This window comes from Equus quagga, chromosome 20, assembly GCF_021613505.1.
Source record: "Equus quagga isolate Etosha38 chromosome 20, UCLA_HA_Equagga_1.0, whole genome shotgun sequence".
In the NCBI taxonomy this organism is placed as follows: Eukaryota; Metazoa; Chordata; class Mammalia; order Perissodactyla; family Equidae; genus Equus; species Equus quagga.
This window is the reverse complement of record NC_060286.1, coordinates 35,635,926-35,654,348: the sequence shown is the minus strand read 5'-3', so window position 1 is coordinate 35,654,348 and position 18,423 is coordinate 35,635,926. Positions and strand designations below refer to the sequence as shown.

Here is an 18,423-nt window from a genome sequence, read left to right as displayed (position 1 = left end):
CTCTTTTCATCCTTACAACAACCCCTGATGAGGGAATTATTATTGCCCCCAACTGGATAGGAAGTGAAACTGATGAAAGGGAAGAGACAAGAGGATGGTCATGCATGGAAGGGGTTTGTGTGTGTAAGTGTGTGTGCGTAGGGGAGGCTGGGACTTGGGTACCCCCTGGCTAGCCATGACTTGCCTTAGACATATGGGATCATATGGGATCATGGGGTCTGATGGCAGCCAGTCATTTGACAAGGGAGGTCAGACCCAGAGGCCATGGGCATAGCTGGCGAAGACATTGGCCAAACACACTGACCCAAGAGTGAAACCTGAGATACAAGACCTTGCCTGGGTAGGCTAGCTCAGTGCAGCAAGCTGTGGCAGACTAGGCCAGAGGTGAAACAGAACTACTCTGATGGAGAGCCAAGGCTCAATGCAGAAAACACAAGGCTGGGACTGAGACTGGGGGCCCAAGACGGGGCATGAGAGACTGCTGAGCCATGTAGTGACATGACCAAGCTGGAGCCACCTGGAGAAAGCTCCATCAGATCTAGGAGCCAGGGGCTGGATGAGAGAGGACAGGGCCCAAGGAATCCACCAACTGTCTAGCTGTGGTGGGGTTTAGGAGAAGACACAAGTGTTTTCTGGGAATGAATGTGACCCTGAAGGAATCTCATTTGTTACCCGAGGAGTCACTTCAAGGCCTGAACTTTCATTCATTTAACAACTATGTTCAAACACCCAAGAAAAGAGCTAACCATTTACATCGCCACTTACAACCCAGCTTCCAAGAGAGGTGAGGCCTGAGAATGGGCCACACGAGCAGCTTGGAGAAGGAGCTCAAGGAAGGAGCTTACTTGAGAGAAGAACGGTAAGGTGGATTGTTCCAGAAAATGTGGAGGACGTGGTGTCAGCAGCATAACCACATGGAGGAAGGCCTAGAGATCCATGCTTGCGGGTGTTTCCTATCCAAGCAGACGATGGAGAAGGCTGAGAGGGAAGGTGCTCATGGAAGACGTTGAGGGCCTCGTGTCTCCTCCTGATCATGGAGGAGAAGGAGGGTCTGGTGTCCCTCATGCTAAAGGGCACTCACAGATAATGTTCAGTTCTAATGTCTCATATGCCGAAGGGTACACACAGAGGACGTTAGGGGCCCGGGGTCCCACAGGCTAAAAGGAGGTGGGCAGTGATACACACAACAAGAAGATGATCAGCACGTGCAAGAAAAAGGCTGAGAAGCAGCGGGGACCCAGGTCAACTCTGTAGACTTGGCAAAGCCCATTGGCCCAAGCAGTTACGGTGAGCCACACCATCTCACCAGCTCGGTGCCACAGCACGCGGTGCCTTCACGGGAGGCCTGGGCAGGCTGCTTCCTGACTGTAGCGACGAGCTGGCTTGATTCCAAGGTGGAGTTAAAGGTGAGAGGGGCTTCTATTCACTAGAAGTGTCAGGGCACATTTGCATGCCCTTTGACTCCGAGATTGAATGTACAGGAAATGTGTCTGTGTGTCAAGGACAAAGATGCTCACTCCAAGGACAGAGCTAAGCACCCCAAAGAGGTGGTGCGCATCCTTTTTCCTACCCCCACATGGCATGTGTGATGGTTAATTTGATGTGTTAACTTGACTGGGCCATGGTGCCCAGATATGTGGTCAAACATTATTCCGGATGTTGCTGTGAAGGTGTTTTTTGGATGAAATTAACATTTAAATTGGTGGACCTTGGGTAAAGCAGATTGTCCTCTGTAATGTGGGTGGGCCTCATCCAATCAGTTGAAGGTCTTCGTAGAGCAGAGACTCACCCCTCCTGAGCAAGAAGGAATTCTATGGGAAGACAGCCTCAGGACTTGAATTGCATCACCCACTTTTCCTGGGTCTCCAGTCTGACGGCCCACTCTGCAAATTTTGGACTTGCCATTCTCCATAATCACATGAGCCAATTCTCTCTCTATATGTAAATGTGTGTGTGTGTGTGTGTGGTATCCTGTTGGTTCTGTTTCTCTGGAGAACCCTGATTAACACAAGAATGCAACAGGTTGCAGTCACGAGGGTGAATCTGGGTTGCGTGGAACTCACATCGTCTCATTGTCTATAACTCTCCTTTTTCTCTTCTGCTGAAGGGTGGGCAGTGGACTGCGGGTGATGAGATGGCCCTTGTGATGACAGTGTAGTGTTAATGGTCACCATTTCTGGGTGCTTGCTCCTGGCCAGGCACCGTGTAGACACCAACCACATCCAACCACATTTCGTTCCCACCGCAGCTCTGCGAAGTGGGCTCTACTAAGACAGGGTCTGGGATGGGATCCCAAATGCAGGCCTCCCAGTGTCATTTCCTCTTCCCCTAGCATGTGACAGGTTCCTATAAAGATTCACAGATTCTGTGTACAAGCCAAGAGTGAACAGGATTCCTCTTAGGTGACAAAGAACTCTGGCCATACACTTCAATTCTCTTGTTTATTCAAACTACAAATGTGTCTTTAGGAAACACCCAGAGGTTTCTCAGCACTGCTCTAGACCCAAGGGTACACTTTCACTGCTGGCGGGTGTAGCAGACCCCATCGGTGCCCGGCCCTAATGTCTTCGGCCTCCACCTTCCCAGCACGCGCTGATGGAGTCCTGCTGTGAGACCTGCGGCTCTCCCCCTGGGGCCTTCTCCTGCCTCACACACCAGCCAGGCCAGGGGCACCTGCAGCCCCATCCCACTGGAGAATCAGATTCACTCTCCCGGGAGCCTTTACATTTTAAAAGTGTCTCTCAATTGGAAACCACTGTGCCAACCTGGACGAGGTTTTGTTTTGCTTTATGAAAAGTAAAATAATCCTACTTTTTCACACATTTTATTGTTTCTTATTGTAAATAAGATACATGCTCTTAGTGAGAAATTAGGAGAATACGAAAAGAAGAGTGTGAAAGTCACCTCAATTCCAACACTGAGAGATTCATTCATAAACAAACACTCCTTTAGCTCCTGGCTTCATTTGAGATCTCAGGTGATAACCTGGATGAACAGGAGTCAATGATCCCACTTTATGGGGCTTTCAGAATAGACGGAGAGAAGATTTTGCTATATTTTCTGAATTTCCTTCCAGTCTTTTTTTCTCTCTACATGGATTATGTTTATTTAATACAAAATAAGTATCAAGAAAATACTGGGATGGTAGGTTGTGGTCGTGAGCTGCGGAGTAATCGTCTGATTAGGGACCCACCACCCACTTAGCCAGCAAGTTGTCTAACCTCTCAGAGCCTCGGTTTGCCGTGTGTAAAGCTGGGATGATCCTGCCTGTCTGGCATTTGTATTGTGAGGGGTCCGTAAAGAAGACTGCCTGGAACACCCCAGACACCAAGAACGGATCAGCAGCAATCACACCACCCCCCTTGCTGTCGTGACCACTATCAGAACAGCCTTAACCCGAGCCAGGTCAGACTCACAATCCACTCGTTTGTTTGTAAAAAGCTAGGACGGATACTTTGAAAAAAAGTCCCTTCTGTTGTCTTCATACCAGTTCCAGGAATCGACCTGACAAATATTGACCAGGCTGCTCTGATCGTCCGACACCATTTTCCTGCGGGCACGAGGCGATGCAGTGCTGAAGACCCACGGCCCCAGCCCAGGGACCTTGCTGTGAGTACCATGCGCCCACCGAAATGCAGGCAGGGCGGCAGCTGCTTGTCTCTCTTTCCCTCTCTCTCTCTTTCTCTCTCTCTCTCCCCTCCTCGCTTTGGCAGCCGGAATGGGAGAAGTGAGTCCCTTAAAGGAACAACGCAATCATGTGCGGCTTCTGAGGCTTGAAGTAGGAATGTCAGGATTTAAATAACCTTTCGTAAAAACTTGACCTTCAAATATGTTGAGAGAGGAGCTCCCAGTATTCCCAGCAGCTGGATAAGAGATCAGAACAATACACCCCAAAGCAAAATGACAATGCTGTAGCATATTTGCTAGAAACTGGTGTGTGCTAAGAGCCCTGGCCTGGAATTTGAGTCTGGCCCCTTCCACTTAACAGGTTTTGGTCTGGGCCCTGAGTCTCAGTTTCCCTGTATGTACAACAGAGATAACACCACCTATGTGTTCAGGTTCTCACAAGGATTCAATTAAATGAAGTAAAGCAAGCGTTTCTCAACAGGGGCACTGGGGCATTCAGGCAGAACCACTCTTCATCACGTGTGACTATTCTGGCATTTGAAGAGCTTTCTCACGCCTCACTCTGTCCCCCTAAATGCCAGTGGCACCCCTCCCCCAGTCTCTGAGATGACCCCAAATACCGCCCCACCCCCTCCACACATGTTCCTCCCCCTACATGAGCAAACACCTCTGGTTGGGAACCAATGATACAAAGTATCTAATATCCTCACCATAAAATAAACACAGTAAATGAAATATTGTAGCTAATTAAAGGGGTTCTTAATTTTCCTCTGGGATCCTTCTGGAAAAGGAAGAAAGAAATAAATTGGGTGTAATTACACCCAGCCTTGGTAGAAGGGGTGAAAATTGACATTGCTTACTTTCTACATGTCAGATGCTTTATACATTGTATGTCTTGTCTTCCTTAAGAGACCCCACCCCCAGGAGGCAGGCATGGTCATTTGCATTTTGCAAATAACACCACCTATTCAGAGAGCTTCTTTTGCGTGGTGTCACACAGTGAGTTGCTGCTGAATCTTGATTCAAACCCAAGCCCCCCGCCTTACAAGTCACTCCTTTTCAGGAAATAGATCCTTCTGTGAGTCTGGGAATCTTTCGGATGCTGTAGGGTAGAAAACAGCGGTGAGTTCCACTGGGTGAAAAGAATAAACTGGAAATGGTTTCGTCATAGTTGTAACTCTTATTTTCCCAGGGTAGACCAATATTTAAATTGTTCTGCTTCTTCCAAACCTCCCCTCAAAAGAAAATCCAGCCTGAGTGGAGAAAGTCATGAAGCCAGCTACAGGGAGCTGTGGTGGAGGGAGGGAGGGAGGATGCGGCCTGGGGACACTGCCCGCAGGACTTTGACCAGCAAACGTGTTTCAACATACCCGATAATGAGGCTGCATTTGTCCCCCCACAACTGGCCTTTGGGGTTTGGGAGGCATTTAAGGCACCAGGTGCTGTAAACCATCTCCAGAAATGTGCTCTGTGCCACACTGTCACAGCATCTGTAATTGATCCAGAGGCCACTGGTTTGGGCAAAAGGTACTGAAAGTGCTGCTTAAAACACAGCGTTATCAGGACAGACAAACAACGAGGATCAGGGCGGTCAGCAGTGGGCAGCCGCTGTGGAATGGGACAATGGAGGGGTCACTTTTGAAGGGAGCAGGGGGACGATATTCTTCCTGAAGACATCAAGACCGGAAGTCCGAGTGGCTACATGGTGGGGTGCACTCTGCAGGGACGAGGGGACGTGTGTGTGGAGGGAAAAGGGAAAGGGAAAGGAGGGCACTAGACAGGGCAGAGCGAGCAGAGACGAGCGTTGTCTACACTGCAGTCTCACACCGCGTTGGAGCTGCCTTCCTGGCCCTGAAGCAAGGGGTCTCCTGCTCCTGCCTCCCTTTGACCTCCCCGAGGTGGCTCGAAGGGTCTTCTGGTGCATTTTATAACTTAAAGCACAAGATACATGGCATTAGTTTCCCAGGGCAGCTGTAATAAAGTGCCATAGACTGGATGGCTTAAACCACAGAAATGTATTGTCTCCCAGTTCAGGAGCCCGCAGGCCTGAGATAAGGTGTCTGTTGGCAGGGCTGCTTCCCTCCGAGGCTGCGAGGGAGGGTCTGCTCCCTCAGGCTGCTGCCCCAGTTTCTGGGGGTTTGCTGGCAATCCCGGGGTCCCGAGGGTGGCGTTCTTTGCCTGGTGTTCCTTGTCTTGTGGAAGCATCACCCTGCTCTCCGCCTTCACGTTCATGTGACATTCTGCCTGTGTGTGTGTGTCCAAATTTCCCCTTTTCCATAAGGACACTGGTCACGTTAGATTGGGGGCCCACACCAGTGACTTCATCTTATGAAGTCACTCATAAAGGTTAGGATGTCAGCATATGAATTTGGAGGGGACACAATTCAACCCATTGCAGATATCTTTCCTAAACCTCTGCATCAATTAAGATACAGGTTTCAGCTGCTGCCTGTGTCAAGAGGTACTTGAAATAACAGGTTTGATGGAGGCCGAGTTGATCTCTCTCTCGTCTCCCCTGCTAGGCTGCATCCATCCTGTGGCTTTCCCACCCCTCGGGGGCTGCCCTCATCCATAAGGTCTCCATGGCTGATCATCACATGCACACTCCGGATAATGAAAGACCGAGAGAATAGAGGGCACCCCCTTTCTATGGGGGCCTGACCCAGGAGCAGCACACATCATCCTATCCCCTCCAATGGGCAAGATGATAGTTAGTGGCCCTGCCTAGGTACCAGGGAGGCCCAGCACTACTTGTTGTCGCGGTGTCCTGAACATTTGCTCCATAGTATTGAGTGTCAATCCAACCCGTCAAAGTTAATGAATGACTGAAGGAATCACTAGAAAGAGGAAAGGAAAAGGAAGGAAGGAAGAAAGGAAGGTGGAGGGAGGAGAAGTAGAGGGAGGGAGGGCAGAGAGAGAGAGGGAGGGAGGATGGGTGGAGGGCAGGAAAGATGGAAGGAAGAAAGGAGGGAAGGATGCGGGGAGAATAGACCATGGAAGGGTTTTACAGCCCGGAGTCTCTTCTGAACAGACTCTACAGCCGTATCAATATGTAAAGCTCATCTGAGGGGCTGCAGCTCTGACTGGAGCTTTCAGGGGACAAGTCTGGAGCCCTGCTTGCTCAGCCACCACCTCGTCCTCCGCAGTGCCCCTCCTGACTCCTCTCTGGTATTCAGTTTGGATGTGAGGTTTGTCGTGTAAGCAATGGGGAACCATGGAGCTCTTTATGAGAAGAGTGACACATTCAACATCTGTTTTCAGAGGATGGGGCCGCCGTGGCTGTGGCTGCTGGAAACAGGGATCCTGGCCTCTGTCTGTTGTCAGCCCTTTCCCGCCCATGGAGATAAGAGTCTCGGGGTGCCTCAAGCCCCCAGGGACCAGCTCTCAGAGCCAGCCCCCGCCTACCATAAAGTCACACCCGCCATCACCCACTTTGCTCTGCGATTGTATAAGCAGCTGGCAGCAGAAACCCCGGGAAACATCTTCTTCTCGCCCGTGAGCATCTCTAGCACCCTGGCCCTGCTCTCTCTTGGGGCCCAAGGGGACACTCCGACTCAGATCCTGGAGGGCCTCGGCTTCAACCTCACGGAAACCCCGGAAGCTGACATCCACCGAGGTTTCCAGAGCCTCATCCACACCCTTAACCGGCCCAGCCCCAAACATGAACTCAAAGTAGGTAACTCCCTGTTCCTGGACAGGCAGCTAAAGCCTCGGCAGCACTTTCTGGATGCCATCAGGGAGCGATATGGGGCTTTCGCTTTTTCCGCCAACTTCACAGATTCTGCCACAACCGGGAGGCAGATTAACGACTACGTGAGAAAGCAAACGTATGGGCAGGTGGTGGACTGCCTCCAGGAGTTCACGCGAGACACGCTCATGGTTCTTGTGAACTACGTCTTCCTCAAAGGTGAGCGCCGGCTCCGGCAGAATTGTCGCCCCCTCCTCGCTCTCCAGCCCCGCCCAAAAGGCGCCGCCCGGGAAGGCTCAGAGCTCTTCCTTCTTGGGGTTACTGCTGTGTACTTATATAGTGTTCTTACACTGCTACTTCTTGATTTATCAATTTTTGGTTTCTCTTATCAAGTTTTTTTGATTCTTTTTTATTCTATTTTTTTTGGTTATGCAGTCAATCTCATTTTTCTATTAATAATTTATTTTTAGAAAAAATATTGTATTACCTATCTCAAACAGACAGAAATATACAGAGAATAATGTAAAACCACCATAAACTCCCCCACCAAGATTGAACAAATATTAACATTTTACCATTTGCTTCAGATTTTTATTTTAAATATGATTTTGCAGATATCAAATCCTTTTGCAGTTCAATTCCTTTTTGATCCCTCCCCGATCCATTTCCCTCCTTCCACCCCTCCCCAGAGGCAACTGCTATCCTAAGATTGGCGTGGATCCTCCTAATCCATTTGTTCAGGCCATTAGCACATTGAGTGTGTAACCATAATTGTATGGAATACAGTTTACGTGTTTTAAAATTTTACCCAAATGGCATCATAATGTATATATTACTTTGCACTTGTGTCTGAGTGTCATTACACGTCTTAATTTATACAGATAGCTTATTTTGAATGCAGTGAGCATTTCACACTTTTAGGGTCCATTTCTTTTTGCTTCCTTTATTTCCTGAATTTGCTTCATTTATTTCTATATGTGCTACTAGGAAAATGCGCTCCTCCATGTTTTTTTTTTTAACTCAAGTCCATGCTTTAGTCAGATTTCCTTAGTTTTTACCTAACTTTTTTTCTATTCCAGGATCCCATTCAGCATCCATATTACATTTAGTTATCGTGCCAATTTAGGTTCCTGTTGGCTGTGACAGTTTCTCAGACTTTCCCTGCTTTTAATGACCTTGGCAGTTTTGAGGAATATTGGCTGGGCATTTTGTAGAATGTTCCTCAATAGAGATTTGTCTAATATTTTCCCCATGATTAAGACTGAGAGTATGGAACTTGAGGAGGAAGAACCCAGAGGTAAAGCGCTATTCTCATCACATCCTGTCAAGGACACAAAGTATCAACGTGACATCACTCTTGATGTTGACCTTGATCTCCTGGCTGAGGTGATGCTTGCCAGACTTCTCCCCTGTAAAGGTCCCCTTTTTCCCCTTTCCATACTGTGCTCTTTGGGAGGAAACCAATATGTACACCGCACACTTACGGAGTGGGGAGTTATGCTCCATCTCTTTGAGTAGGAGAGTCTACATAAATTATTCGGAATTCTTCTGCACGAGACATTCGCCTCTTCTCCCACACTTATTTATTCAATCACTGATTTATATAAGTATGGTCTAACGGATATTTATTTTATACTTTGGGTTATAATCCAATACTACTTCATTTTCTCACTCACTCATAATGTTTCAGTGTTGGCCATTGGGAGCTCTTCCAGTTGGTTTCTGTGTCCCTTTGATATGCCTCCACCTTTGCTGACTTTTTGGGAGGAGGAGCACTTCCTTACTTTCTCATGCTACAAGGGTACTAGGCTCATCTTTTACATTTTCTCCCTCCAGGAAAATGTCTCTTTTTCTCTCTGTGCTGCCATATGGGTGATTTCTTCCGTGCTAGCTTCCATTTTACTAATTCTCTCTTAAGTCAGGTCTAATCGTTTAACCCATCCATCAAGTCTTCAATTTCACTGTCATTTTCATTTTAACAATTCCTATTTTTTCTCAAATCTACCCGTTATTTTCTCATAATGATTTATTCTTTCCTTATGAATTTTATTCCTTCCCTTTTTTTTAACACACTTAAAAAATATCTTTTAGATTATTCTATTCTCTAGAGATCTTGAACAGTGAATTCTTGGTTTTCTTACCCCTGCTGAGTCCTTCTCAACAGAGGATTGAAATTTTCAGCTTTGAGCTCATCTTCAGTGGAGATTTTCTATATGTATGAGCTTCTTATGGCCTCTTGTGGAAGTGTCTCTAGGGGACAACTTCCCATTCGCCTTTGGTCCAGTCCTGTTGGTTTCACTGGTTTTGTATTAATTTCCAGGTTAGTAAGTTTCTACACTGAATGAATAATGAGAACATGGAGCTATTCTAGATTGGGGAGTTCCTGCACTGAATCAGTAATGAGAACAAAGAATACAGAGTAGGTGACTCTTTCTCCTCTGTCCCTAGAGATGTGATGACCTGTCCTATCTGGTCTCTGCACCCTGGGAAGAGTTTTTCCATTCAGGCTTCCCAGATGGAGGAGGGATTGCCTTTCATAGCTCCTGACTACGTACAGAGAGTTCACTTCAAGTGTCGACCCAGGTTTCATTTATTTCCCCTGAGAAGACATTAAACACCACCCTCAGGAGCTGTATCTGATTTGATAACCCACCAGCCAGATGACTTCAGATCCAAATCAGACATAAGCATTTCTGGCTTGTTTCTGAAAGCTTTGCTACTTATTTTTGACCTCAGGTATTTATTTAGTTATTCACTATTTTATCCATCTTTTCTAAGTGTTTAAGCAGAAAAAGTAGGTTTTCCTGCTTTAGTTCAGTCTGTGATGCTGACCAGAAGTCTCAAGGGCCTGAGTCTCAATCATCTTTGATTCTCCACAGTTTGACATGGCCAAGCATGTTTTAAATGTTTGCTGAATGAGTGATTTTGAGTTAAACTTGCCTCGTGCTTGAGGCCTTGAGGAACGCTCTTCATTCATTCATTCATTCATTCATTCAAGAACATATATTAAGTACTGACTACATCACAGGAGCTATCTAGCCTCTTGGGGAAATTTATGAAGAAGATAGAGTTTTCCTGCCCTTGGGTGGCTCACCTTCCCATGTGAGTTGTAAATAAGTAAAAGGTCAATTACAACTCAGTGGAAAGTGATACTCTGCTTGAGTAGGTGTGGGTGCCATGGAGCTCTTAAAAGAGACACCTCTCCAGAAAGAGGAGGCATCTAAGATGAGACATGAAGAATGAGTTGGGTTTACTTCTGAAAGAGGCTGCGGGAGAGGTGGAGAGAAGAGGGTTCCAGTTGAAAGAACAGCATGTGCAAAGGGCCAAGGAAGAGAGATACCATTGCATTTTCAAGGAACTGGAACAAATTTAGTTTGATGGAACATAGAACACAACAGGGGAACGCCTAGGGGGAGCCGCAATGGAAAGGTAAGCAGGTGCATGTTGACTTTATCTAGAGGACCCCAGAAATACCAAAAAGTCTGAAGCAGTGGAGTGATATGATCACATCTATTTTAGAAAGTCTGGCTGCAGTGTGGAAAATGGTTTGGAGAGGAGGAAGGGTGGGAGAGCAGAGCCAAGTTAGGAGATCATGGAAGTGGTCCAAAGTTAGTATCGTGGTGACCCGAATAGAGTTGTGGCTTTGGAGATAGAATCAGTAATACTCGGTCACTGACAGGGTGTGGGATGAGGGACGGGATGAGCCAGCCCTTTCCCTGTCTCCAGGACCAGTGCTTTCAGGAGGCCAAGTCAGGAGATGGTTCCTGGGTGGAGACTATAAGCAGAAAGAGAAAAGATACCACACACGTGGACAAGACTGTGACCACCAGATTCTGCGTTTCTAACTATGTCTTAATGAGTTTTGCATTAACATTTTATTAACAGACATCTTTCTCCTTGTCTGGTTGAATATTCAGGAGTTTGGAGGTAGAGGGTGCCTCTTGGGCTACTCTGTAGAAGGTTGCTGCTGTCTAGAGCAGCTTGGCGGAGAGGGGTCAACTCAGTGTTTGCAAAGAACCTGAGCTGGGGAGCCAGAGGCAGGCCCCAATCCCTGCTCTACCCCTCGATGGCTCTTCAAAGTGAGAATTTCACGTAAATTCACAGAGACTCAGTTTCTCATCTCTCACATGGAGATCATAATATTTGTTTAATATTAATTTTGATGAAGATTTAAAGAGATGATGCCTCACACATGGAAGGTGCTGAGTTGGTAGAAATACCTTTTGGCCTCTTGAAAGCTCAGTTGTTCGGAAATGGAACAAAATCATAGGCCATTAGAGCTCAAACTCTGGCGACTTGCTCTAGTGGCTGAACCGGGCCTAAATTATGGCACCCCTGATTCTGTATCCATGCCACTTCTCTGCCTCATACTTAGATGTCCAAGAGGAAGTCACCAATCCCATGTGGCTTGGTGTATGTCTGCCCAGATTTGCTCTCTTAGAGTGTGTTCTCATGGTTTTGTGGGTTTTTTGTCCCAAGCTAAGTGGAAGCATCCTTTCAATCGCTACCAGACCCAGAAGCAAGAGAGCTTCTCTGTGGACGAGAGGACCTCTCTCCGCATCCCCATGATGCACCAGAAGGAAATGCACCGGTTCCTCTATGACCAGGACGTGGCTTGCACCGTCCTCCAGATAGAATACAGTGGAAACGCCCAGGCACTGCTGATCCTCCCTGACCCTGGGAAAATGGAGCAGGTGGAGGTGGCTCTGCAGCCAGAGACCCTGAGAAAATGGGGCCAATTGCTCCTGCCCAGGTAAGCATCAGAGCAGAAGGACTCCAGCAGACCTTGCTCAAGAACCCCAGCAGGGCTGGATCAACTCCGGTCGCAAGAGCCCAACTCCTAGTTTTGGCTCACCACTCTGCCCTTCAACCAAGTGTGATCTTGGGTGATTTCCTTACCTTTGGGGCCTCCCATTTCCCCAAATGTAAAATCAGGCCATAACAACCAGCAGGTTGGGTTGTGTGGGGGATTAATCAAGTTAACATGTACAGAGCGTGGCAAGTGGCCCCTGGTGCATGGTAAGTGCTCACTAGGCGTTAATTATTCTTATCCTTCTCAGCATCTTCCCGGCCAACTTCCTTTCCTCTTGCTTCTCCTTTTCTCCAAATAATAATTTACTACCAGAAGGTAGTCAAGCATAGGCAAAAAATCAGATCAAGGACAATTATTAAGCATAATTATGACTCCCATAATGGGTGAAGGGGGTGTAAATTAAAAATAAATAAATAAAATAAATAATTGTGGCTCTCACAGAACAGTGTATATGTCTTAAAAGTGCCTCTTTTTTTTTTGAATTAAAACATTTCTTAAATTAAATATCAAGAAGAGCCGTGTAAAATCAAAGTGCCAGTTTGATGAGATCTCTCTCCTACCCGCTTCTGTCACACTCCTTTCTAGCCAGTGGTTTCTTCACAGGAGTTTCAACCTTTTCTGTTTTCCTAGATTCTGTTCACTATCTAACCTCTTCTTGGGGTATATCTTCCTTTATGGGGTACTCTGGGATGAAATCTGGCCTTGAGTTCTAATTCTCTCCTACTATATGATAAACCACCCCAAAATGGAATGGCTTGAAAAAACCCGTCTATTCTCTCTCTTGCTCCTGTGGGCGGGCTGAGCGGTTCTCTGTGGGGAGCCTCTTGCGTTGGAATCAGAGGGTAGCTGGGGCTGAAGCAATGAAATCTCCTCCACTTGCAAGTTTGGTGTCTGGGCTGGATGGCTGGCTCAGCCGAGGGCTGGGCAGGCATCTCTCTCTCCATGCAGGCGAGCTTGGCTTCTGCACAGCAGCTCCCGGTAGTTGATAGTGTTCAATGGCAGCTCAGGGCTCCAGGAGGAGTGTTCCAAAAGACCGGAAGTGAAAGCTCCCCCTCTCTTAAGGCTTGGGCTCGGAAATTAGCACAATGTCACTTTGCCAAAATCAATTGGTCAAAGCAGTCACAGAACCCACCCAGATTCGGGGTGGGGGGCATAGAGCAAACCTCCTGATGGCCACCTTTAGCCCACCACCGGTCACCCTCATGCCCAAGGAGGCTTTTCTCAGCACCCCAACCACACCGAGGAACCAGGGACAGAGAACTGGTGTTTTTGAACAGAATTTCACATAGTAAATAAAAGAGAAACAGGTCAAGGACAGAGGCCAGGATTTAAGGGCATGTCCCTGTTTTCTGTGAAGCTACAGAGCTCTAGTCAATTTCTGATTCCAGCTGCATATTCTCAAGCTTCCTTGGGGCCAGCCTGCCCCTTCCCTCATCACAGGAGGAAGTAGCGTAGAATCTCCTAGATAAGTAGACTTTCCCTCAGGAAGGGTCTATTTTGACTTTCTCGCCTTGTTCTCACTTTGACTTCAAAAATCAAAACCAGGGGCTGCCCTGGTGGTGCAGTGGTTAAGTTCGCACGTTCTGCTTCAACGGCCCGGGTTTCGCCAGTTCGGATCTTGGGTGCAGACCTACATACCGCTCATCAAGCCATGCTGTGGCAGGCGTCCCACATATAAAGTAGAGGAAGATGGGCACAGATGTTAGCTCAGGGCCAGTCTTCCTCGGCAAAAAGAGGAGGATTGGTGGCAGATCTTAGCTCAGGGCTAATCTTCCTCAAAAAAAAAAAAAAAATCAAAACCAACACAAGTTGCATTTCTAAATCTCAGATGTCCCCGATGACTGTTTCTAGCACCAGAGAGACAATATCCTAGCGGGTATTGTGATGGGCTTTCAGACACGTAAACTTCAGACTGCCAGGTCTCCCTCCACTCCGCAGTGAGGAAGGCTAGCTTGCCCAGGGGCCTCATGCTTCCTGGTCACTGTTCATTTCTTTATTAACATTGCCTGAGGGCCTACTATGTGTTGGGCTGTCTACGGGACACCCCTCTGCCAGACTCTACTCGACCCCTCTCCCTGGCTGGGGCCTGCCCCCAGCGCTGCCTGTGGAAACTTTGTCAAGCAGGCCAAGATGGGCCTGTTTTCTGTTCTCTGCGTCTGTTTTCTGCTTTTCACTGTTCAACCCCTGACTTCCAAGTGCCTCCCACGTCAGTGAGGCAGCTCGTCCCTCGTACCGGCCCAGGAGTTAAACCGGCGATGACCTGTGGCCCTGAATTAGGGTCTCTAACCCGAATCCATTAGAGGCAGAAGTTTCCAAGCTGGCCGTTACCAGTCCTGGCAAATGTCAAGTAACAATCAAGAAGTATCCCAGGGAGAAAAGGACAGATTTGCTCTGGGTCAAAGAAACTTGTGAACTTAACCCGGGAATGTGGCAATCCGATGCGGAAGGCGTGCCAGCAACAGGAGGGAGCGTTAGTCCACTGACTTGTGCCTCACCCCGTACATACGCCATGTCTCATCAGATCTCACGACGGCCGTTGAGCCTCAGACAGGTGACAGATGACATGTTTGTATGAGGGGGTTGCCAGTAGACGGATTTAGAATATAGTCCCTAAGTTGAGCCAGCAGAACTTGCTGATAAATCAAATATGGAGGTGGGAAAATGTTAACAATATTTACATTATGTGGTCGTTATGTGGGTTCAGTCAGTTAAGCCTTGTAAAATCTAGCCCAGTGTCTGGCACCTGGAAAGCCCTCCGTGAACGTGGTAAAGATGGAGACATATAGCTGTGCTAGGAGTCTTCTCAGACACACACGCGACATACTCTGTGCAGTGGGAGAGAGGGAGGCTCTGGATCATGGAACGTTCTGGCGTAGCAGGTGGTGTCTTAGGAAGATGCATTCCCCCTCACTCTGGGAAACACTTCTCCCTCCCAAAGCTCAGGCTGCCACAGACAGGGCAGTGGCGACCTCAATAATGAGACCGCCCCACTTCTCTGATTCCCTCTCCAGCCTGTTGGACTTGCATTTGCCAAGGTTTTCCATTTCTGGATCATATAACCTGGAAGAGATACTTCCCCACATTGGTCTCACCAACATTTTCAACTTAGAAGCTGACTTATCAGGAATCACCGGGCAACTCAACAAAACCATCTCCAGGGTAAGGTGTCGCATGTACGTGTGGGGGAGTCTTTTTTCCTTTGACGTAAAGTGCATTTGCAACTCAGGGTGCCCTTTCTTCTCCCTGCTGTGGTTCTTTAATACCACAGTCTTTAAGGAGACTTTTTGTGGGCAGCTTCCTTTCCGTGTCCCCTCTATTCTTCAGACCAGGGACACAGGGTCCTGAATAGAGTAACACACATTAGGGTCATCCACAGAGCCAGAATTTCCCCCAGTGTGAGACCAGCTTTGTTTTTATTCCTCATGCTTCCTCCTGGGGCCAGCAGTGAAACTCTGTCTGTCTTTGTCACAGCTAGAGAGTGGTGGGCATGATCAGGAGGTGTATCTGTCAGCCTTGCTGCAGTAACAAGCAACCCCAACTCTCAGTGCCTTCTCATAACAGGGGTTTAGTTCCTGCTCCTGTTCCATGTCAGAGGTGTGTCACCACCGCCTGGCTGCAGACCTCCTTCACATGTCTTCTTCCTTTCAGGATGTAGGTTAAAGGTGAAGCCCCTCCTTGGGACATGCCATTCTCCAACAGAAGGAAAAAAGCAAGATAAAATGTGCAATGGCTCTTATCACTTCTCCTCACATGTGGCCTAGGTCACGGCCACTCACGTCTCACTGACTAAAGCAAGTCCCACAGTCAAGACCACCATCAATGGGGTGGGTCTGTGTTCTCCAACTGCAGGAGGCATTGCTAGTCACAGGGCATGGGTGAGGATCGAGAACCCTCTAATAGGAAGGGAGAGTTAATATTTGGGGATAATAATGCAATTTTCCGCAGGAGAGAAGGCGCAAAGTCCCTTGTTTGCCTTTCTGTTATCCTTTCTGTTTTACAATAGTTGTTAATTATCATTTCAGTCTTTGCTAGGAACTTCATAAGGAAAGTTTTGTCTTTTATTTGGAACAGACCAGCTGAGATTTGGAAGGTGAAACCAAGGCAATAGGGCCATGGTCTCGTGTGTGTGCACATGCATGCTTGTGTGCCTGTGTGTGCCTGTGTGTGTGTTTGCCTGTGTGTGCACGTGCCCACAGTGAAGAGCGTGAACAAGAAGGAAAAGAAAATATTTAGCCTTTTAAAGAATTCCTTTCACGGTGACCTTAAATGCTAGGTATATCTCTTCATAGTGCTTTTTAGACTTGAACAAGATTGTCAAGCCCAAAGTTTTCCAACTTTTTTTAAAGCCTCGGAATCTTTTCTTCTTAAGGAGTTGTGTGAAAAATGAGGTTTAAGAAAAAGGAATTCTTCTCCCAGAGACCAATAGAGAGCTTGGCACATTAGGCAAGTGGTTCCACTGAGCTCCTTTTGAAAACTGTTGACTTAGGCTAAGCAAGCCATTTTACAGATGAGAAAACTGGGGCGTAGAGAAGGGAAGCGCAGCTCGGAGCAGAAAATGATGTGTGCCGTGTGCACTAGGAGCTTGAGAATGCTCCTCGAAGCTGCTGCTGGGCTTTGCAGCCTGGCTCCTGCTCGGACAGCCCTCGGCCCTGCTCAGGCCCATTTGCCTCCCCATCAAAGAGCCAATAGCACCGTCAGGGTGAACCCCAGGATCTGACGGAGGGGGAGAAAATGAGGAGAGGAGGGAAATAAAGTCTAGAGTCGCTTCTTTGGGAGGGGGAGCCTGTGCGACCTGAAGGGTGTTGCTGTTTGCCTCCGTCTCCTCAGTGTCCCACAAGGTGGACTCTGTCCCCTCAAAGCGCCCTGAGCTGATGCTGACTCTGCTCCTCTTCTCTCCTTCTAGGTGTCGCACAAGGCAGCCGTTGACATGAGTGAGCGGGGAACCGAGGCAGGGGCTGCCTCCGGCCTCCTCGCCCAGCCCCAGTCTCTCAATGCAACCTCGGCCCCACACGCCCATTTCAACAGGCCTTTCCTGGTGCTCCTTTGGGAGGTGACCACTCAGAGTTTACTCTTCCTGGGAAAAGTCGTCAACCCGGCCGCAGGGTGACCGCGGTGGGAGGCCGGGGGGTGTCTTGTCTCTCCCCCCTCAAACAAACAGGACGGCCAGCACCAGCCTGTATCACGGGCTGCTGTGAGGACCAGTGTGCAAAGATGCTAATAAAGTTGACCTTGGGTTTTGTGAACGCTGAGGAGCGATGCTCACAGGGGAGGGTCAATGCGTAGACCAACTGTTAGCCGTTCATTCCACAGTCTCCTCACATCTGGCGTCCACTATGGTCAGAAAGCTGAGAATGAGAACAGCCTCATGCTATGGCCTCCTGGGAGATGTCCACCACTGCCGCCACCACTGCAGATCTTTCCTAGATGTCCTTTGGGGTAGGGTCCCAGGAAAGGCACCAAGGACATCAGGAGGAATAAGCAAGTTTCTCCCTTCGCAGTGGCTGATCTTGGCTATACAGTGAAGTGAGGTCGTCCTGCACGGTCATCGCCCAGACGTCAGGGGTCAGTTCACCTTGAGGGGAGATTGGAGCCAAGGCAGGGGCTCCGACCACGCTCCATGAGGAGAAGAGGGTGCAAGGATGGGCCAATCCAGCAAGGGAGGTCAAATGCCCAAGGGCAGCCCCAAGAAAGAAAGTGGGAGGGTCAACATGGCCTGTGGGACAGTGAGTATAGGGCACAAACTTGGTTAGTGGAAGGATCTGGGGGCAGTATTTGATTGCAATGGGGCATCTTTGGAGGTCAGAAGTCCCATTCCCACAAGTGTGACCCTCCAGGCTTAAAGAGGCACTCATCTGAAGCTGGTGGGGAAGCAACACAGAGGGATGCCAACCTAGCTCCCTGTCTGTACCGTGCGTGTGACAATGTCCATCCCCACTATGAAGCCCGTGCCAAGACCCAGAGGGTGGCTTCAGGTGGTGCATGTCTAGGAAGGAGCCATCCCCAAAAGCGCAAGTCGTAGGACCCCACCCTCACCGCCATCCTAAGGAGGTGAGACTTAAGTTGGATCTTGAAAACAGGCAAGCCCTAAATAAAGGGGAAAAGGACAAGACAGTCAGGGGAGGATAGAGGAGACACGCTGCGGGCAAGGGCAGCTGGGAAAGAAAGAAAAAGGTACGTTCTGAGAAAACCAGGTTTGCAGCAATAATCAGCTCATACAGGATCACAGCTGGAGAGGTGTTTGGAGGAAAAGGTTGGAGGCCTTAGATGCCAGGGAAAGGAGTGTGGACTTTGTCCT

The 18,423-nt window shown here is 48.4% G+C and overlaps 1 protein-coding gene across 1 annotated transcript; it reads left to right on the top strand.

Moving 5' to 3' along the window:
* The first annotated feature begins 3,513 nt into the window (after window positions 1–3,513).
* LOC124230740 (serpin A11-like) lies at window positions 3,514–17,371 on the top strand. Its single transcript, XM_046647066.1, has 5 exons — window positions 3,514–3,609; window positions 6,889–7,534; window positions 11,795–12,068; window positions 15,140–15,287; window positions 17,032–17,371. The coding sequence occupies exons 2-5, from the start codon at window positions 6,892–6,894 to the stop codon at window positions 17,233–17,235; spliced, it is 1,269 nt and encodes a 422-aa protein (XP_046503022.1). The 5' UTR covers window positions 3,514–3,609; window positions 6,889–6,891; the 3' UTR covers window positions 17,236–17,371.
* The last annotated feature ends 1,052 nt before the right edge of the window (window positions 17,372–18,423 follow it).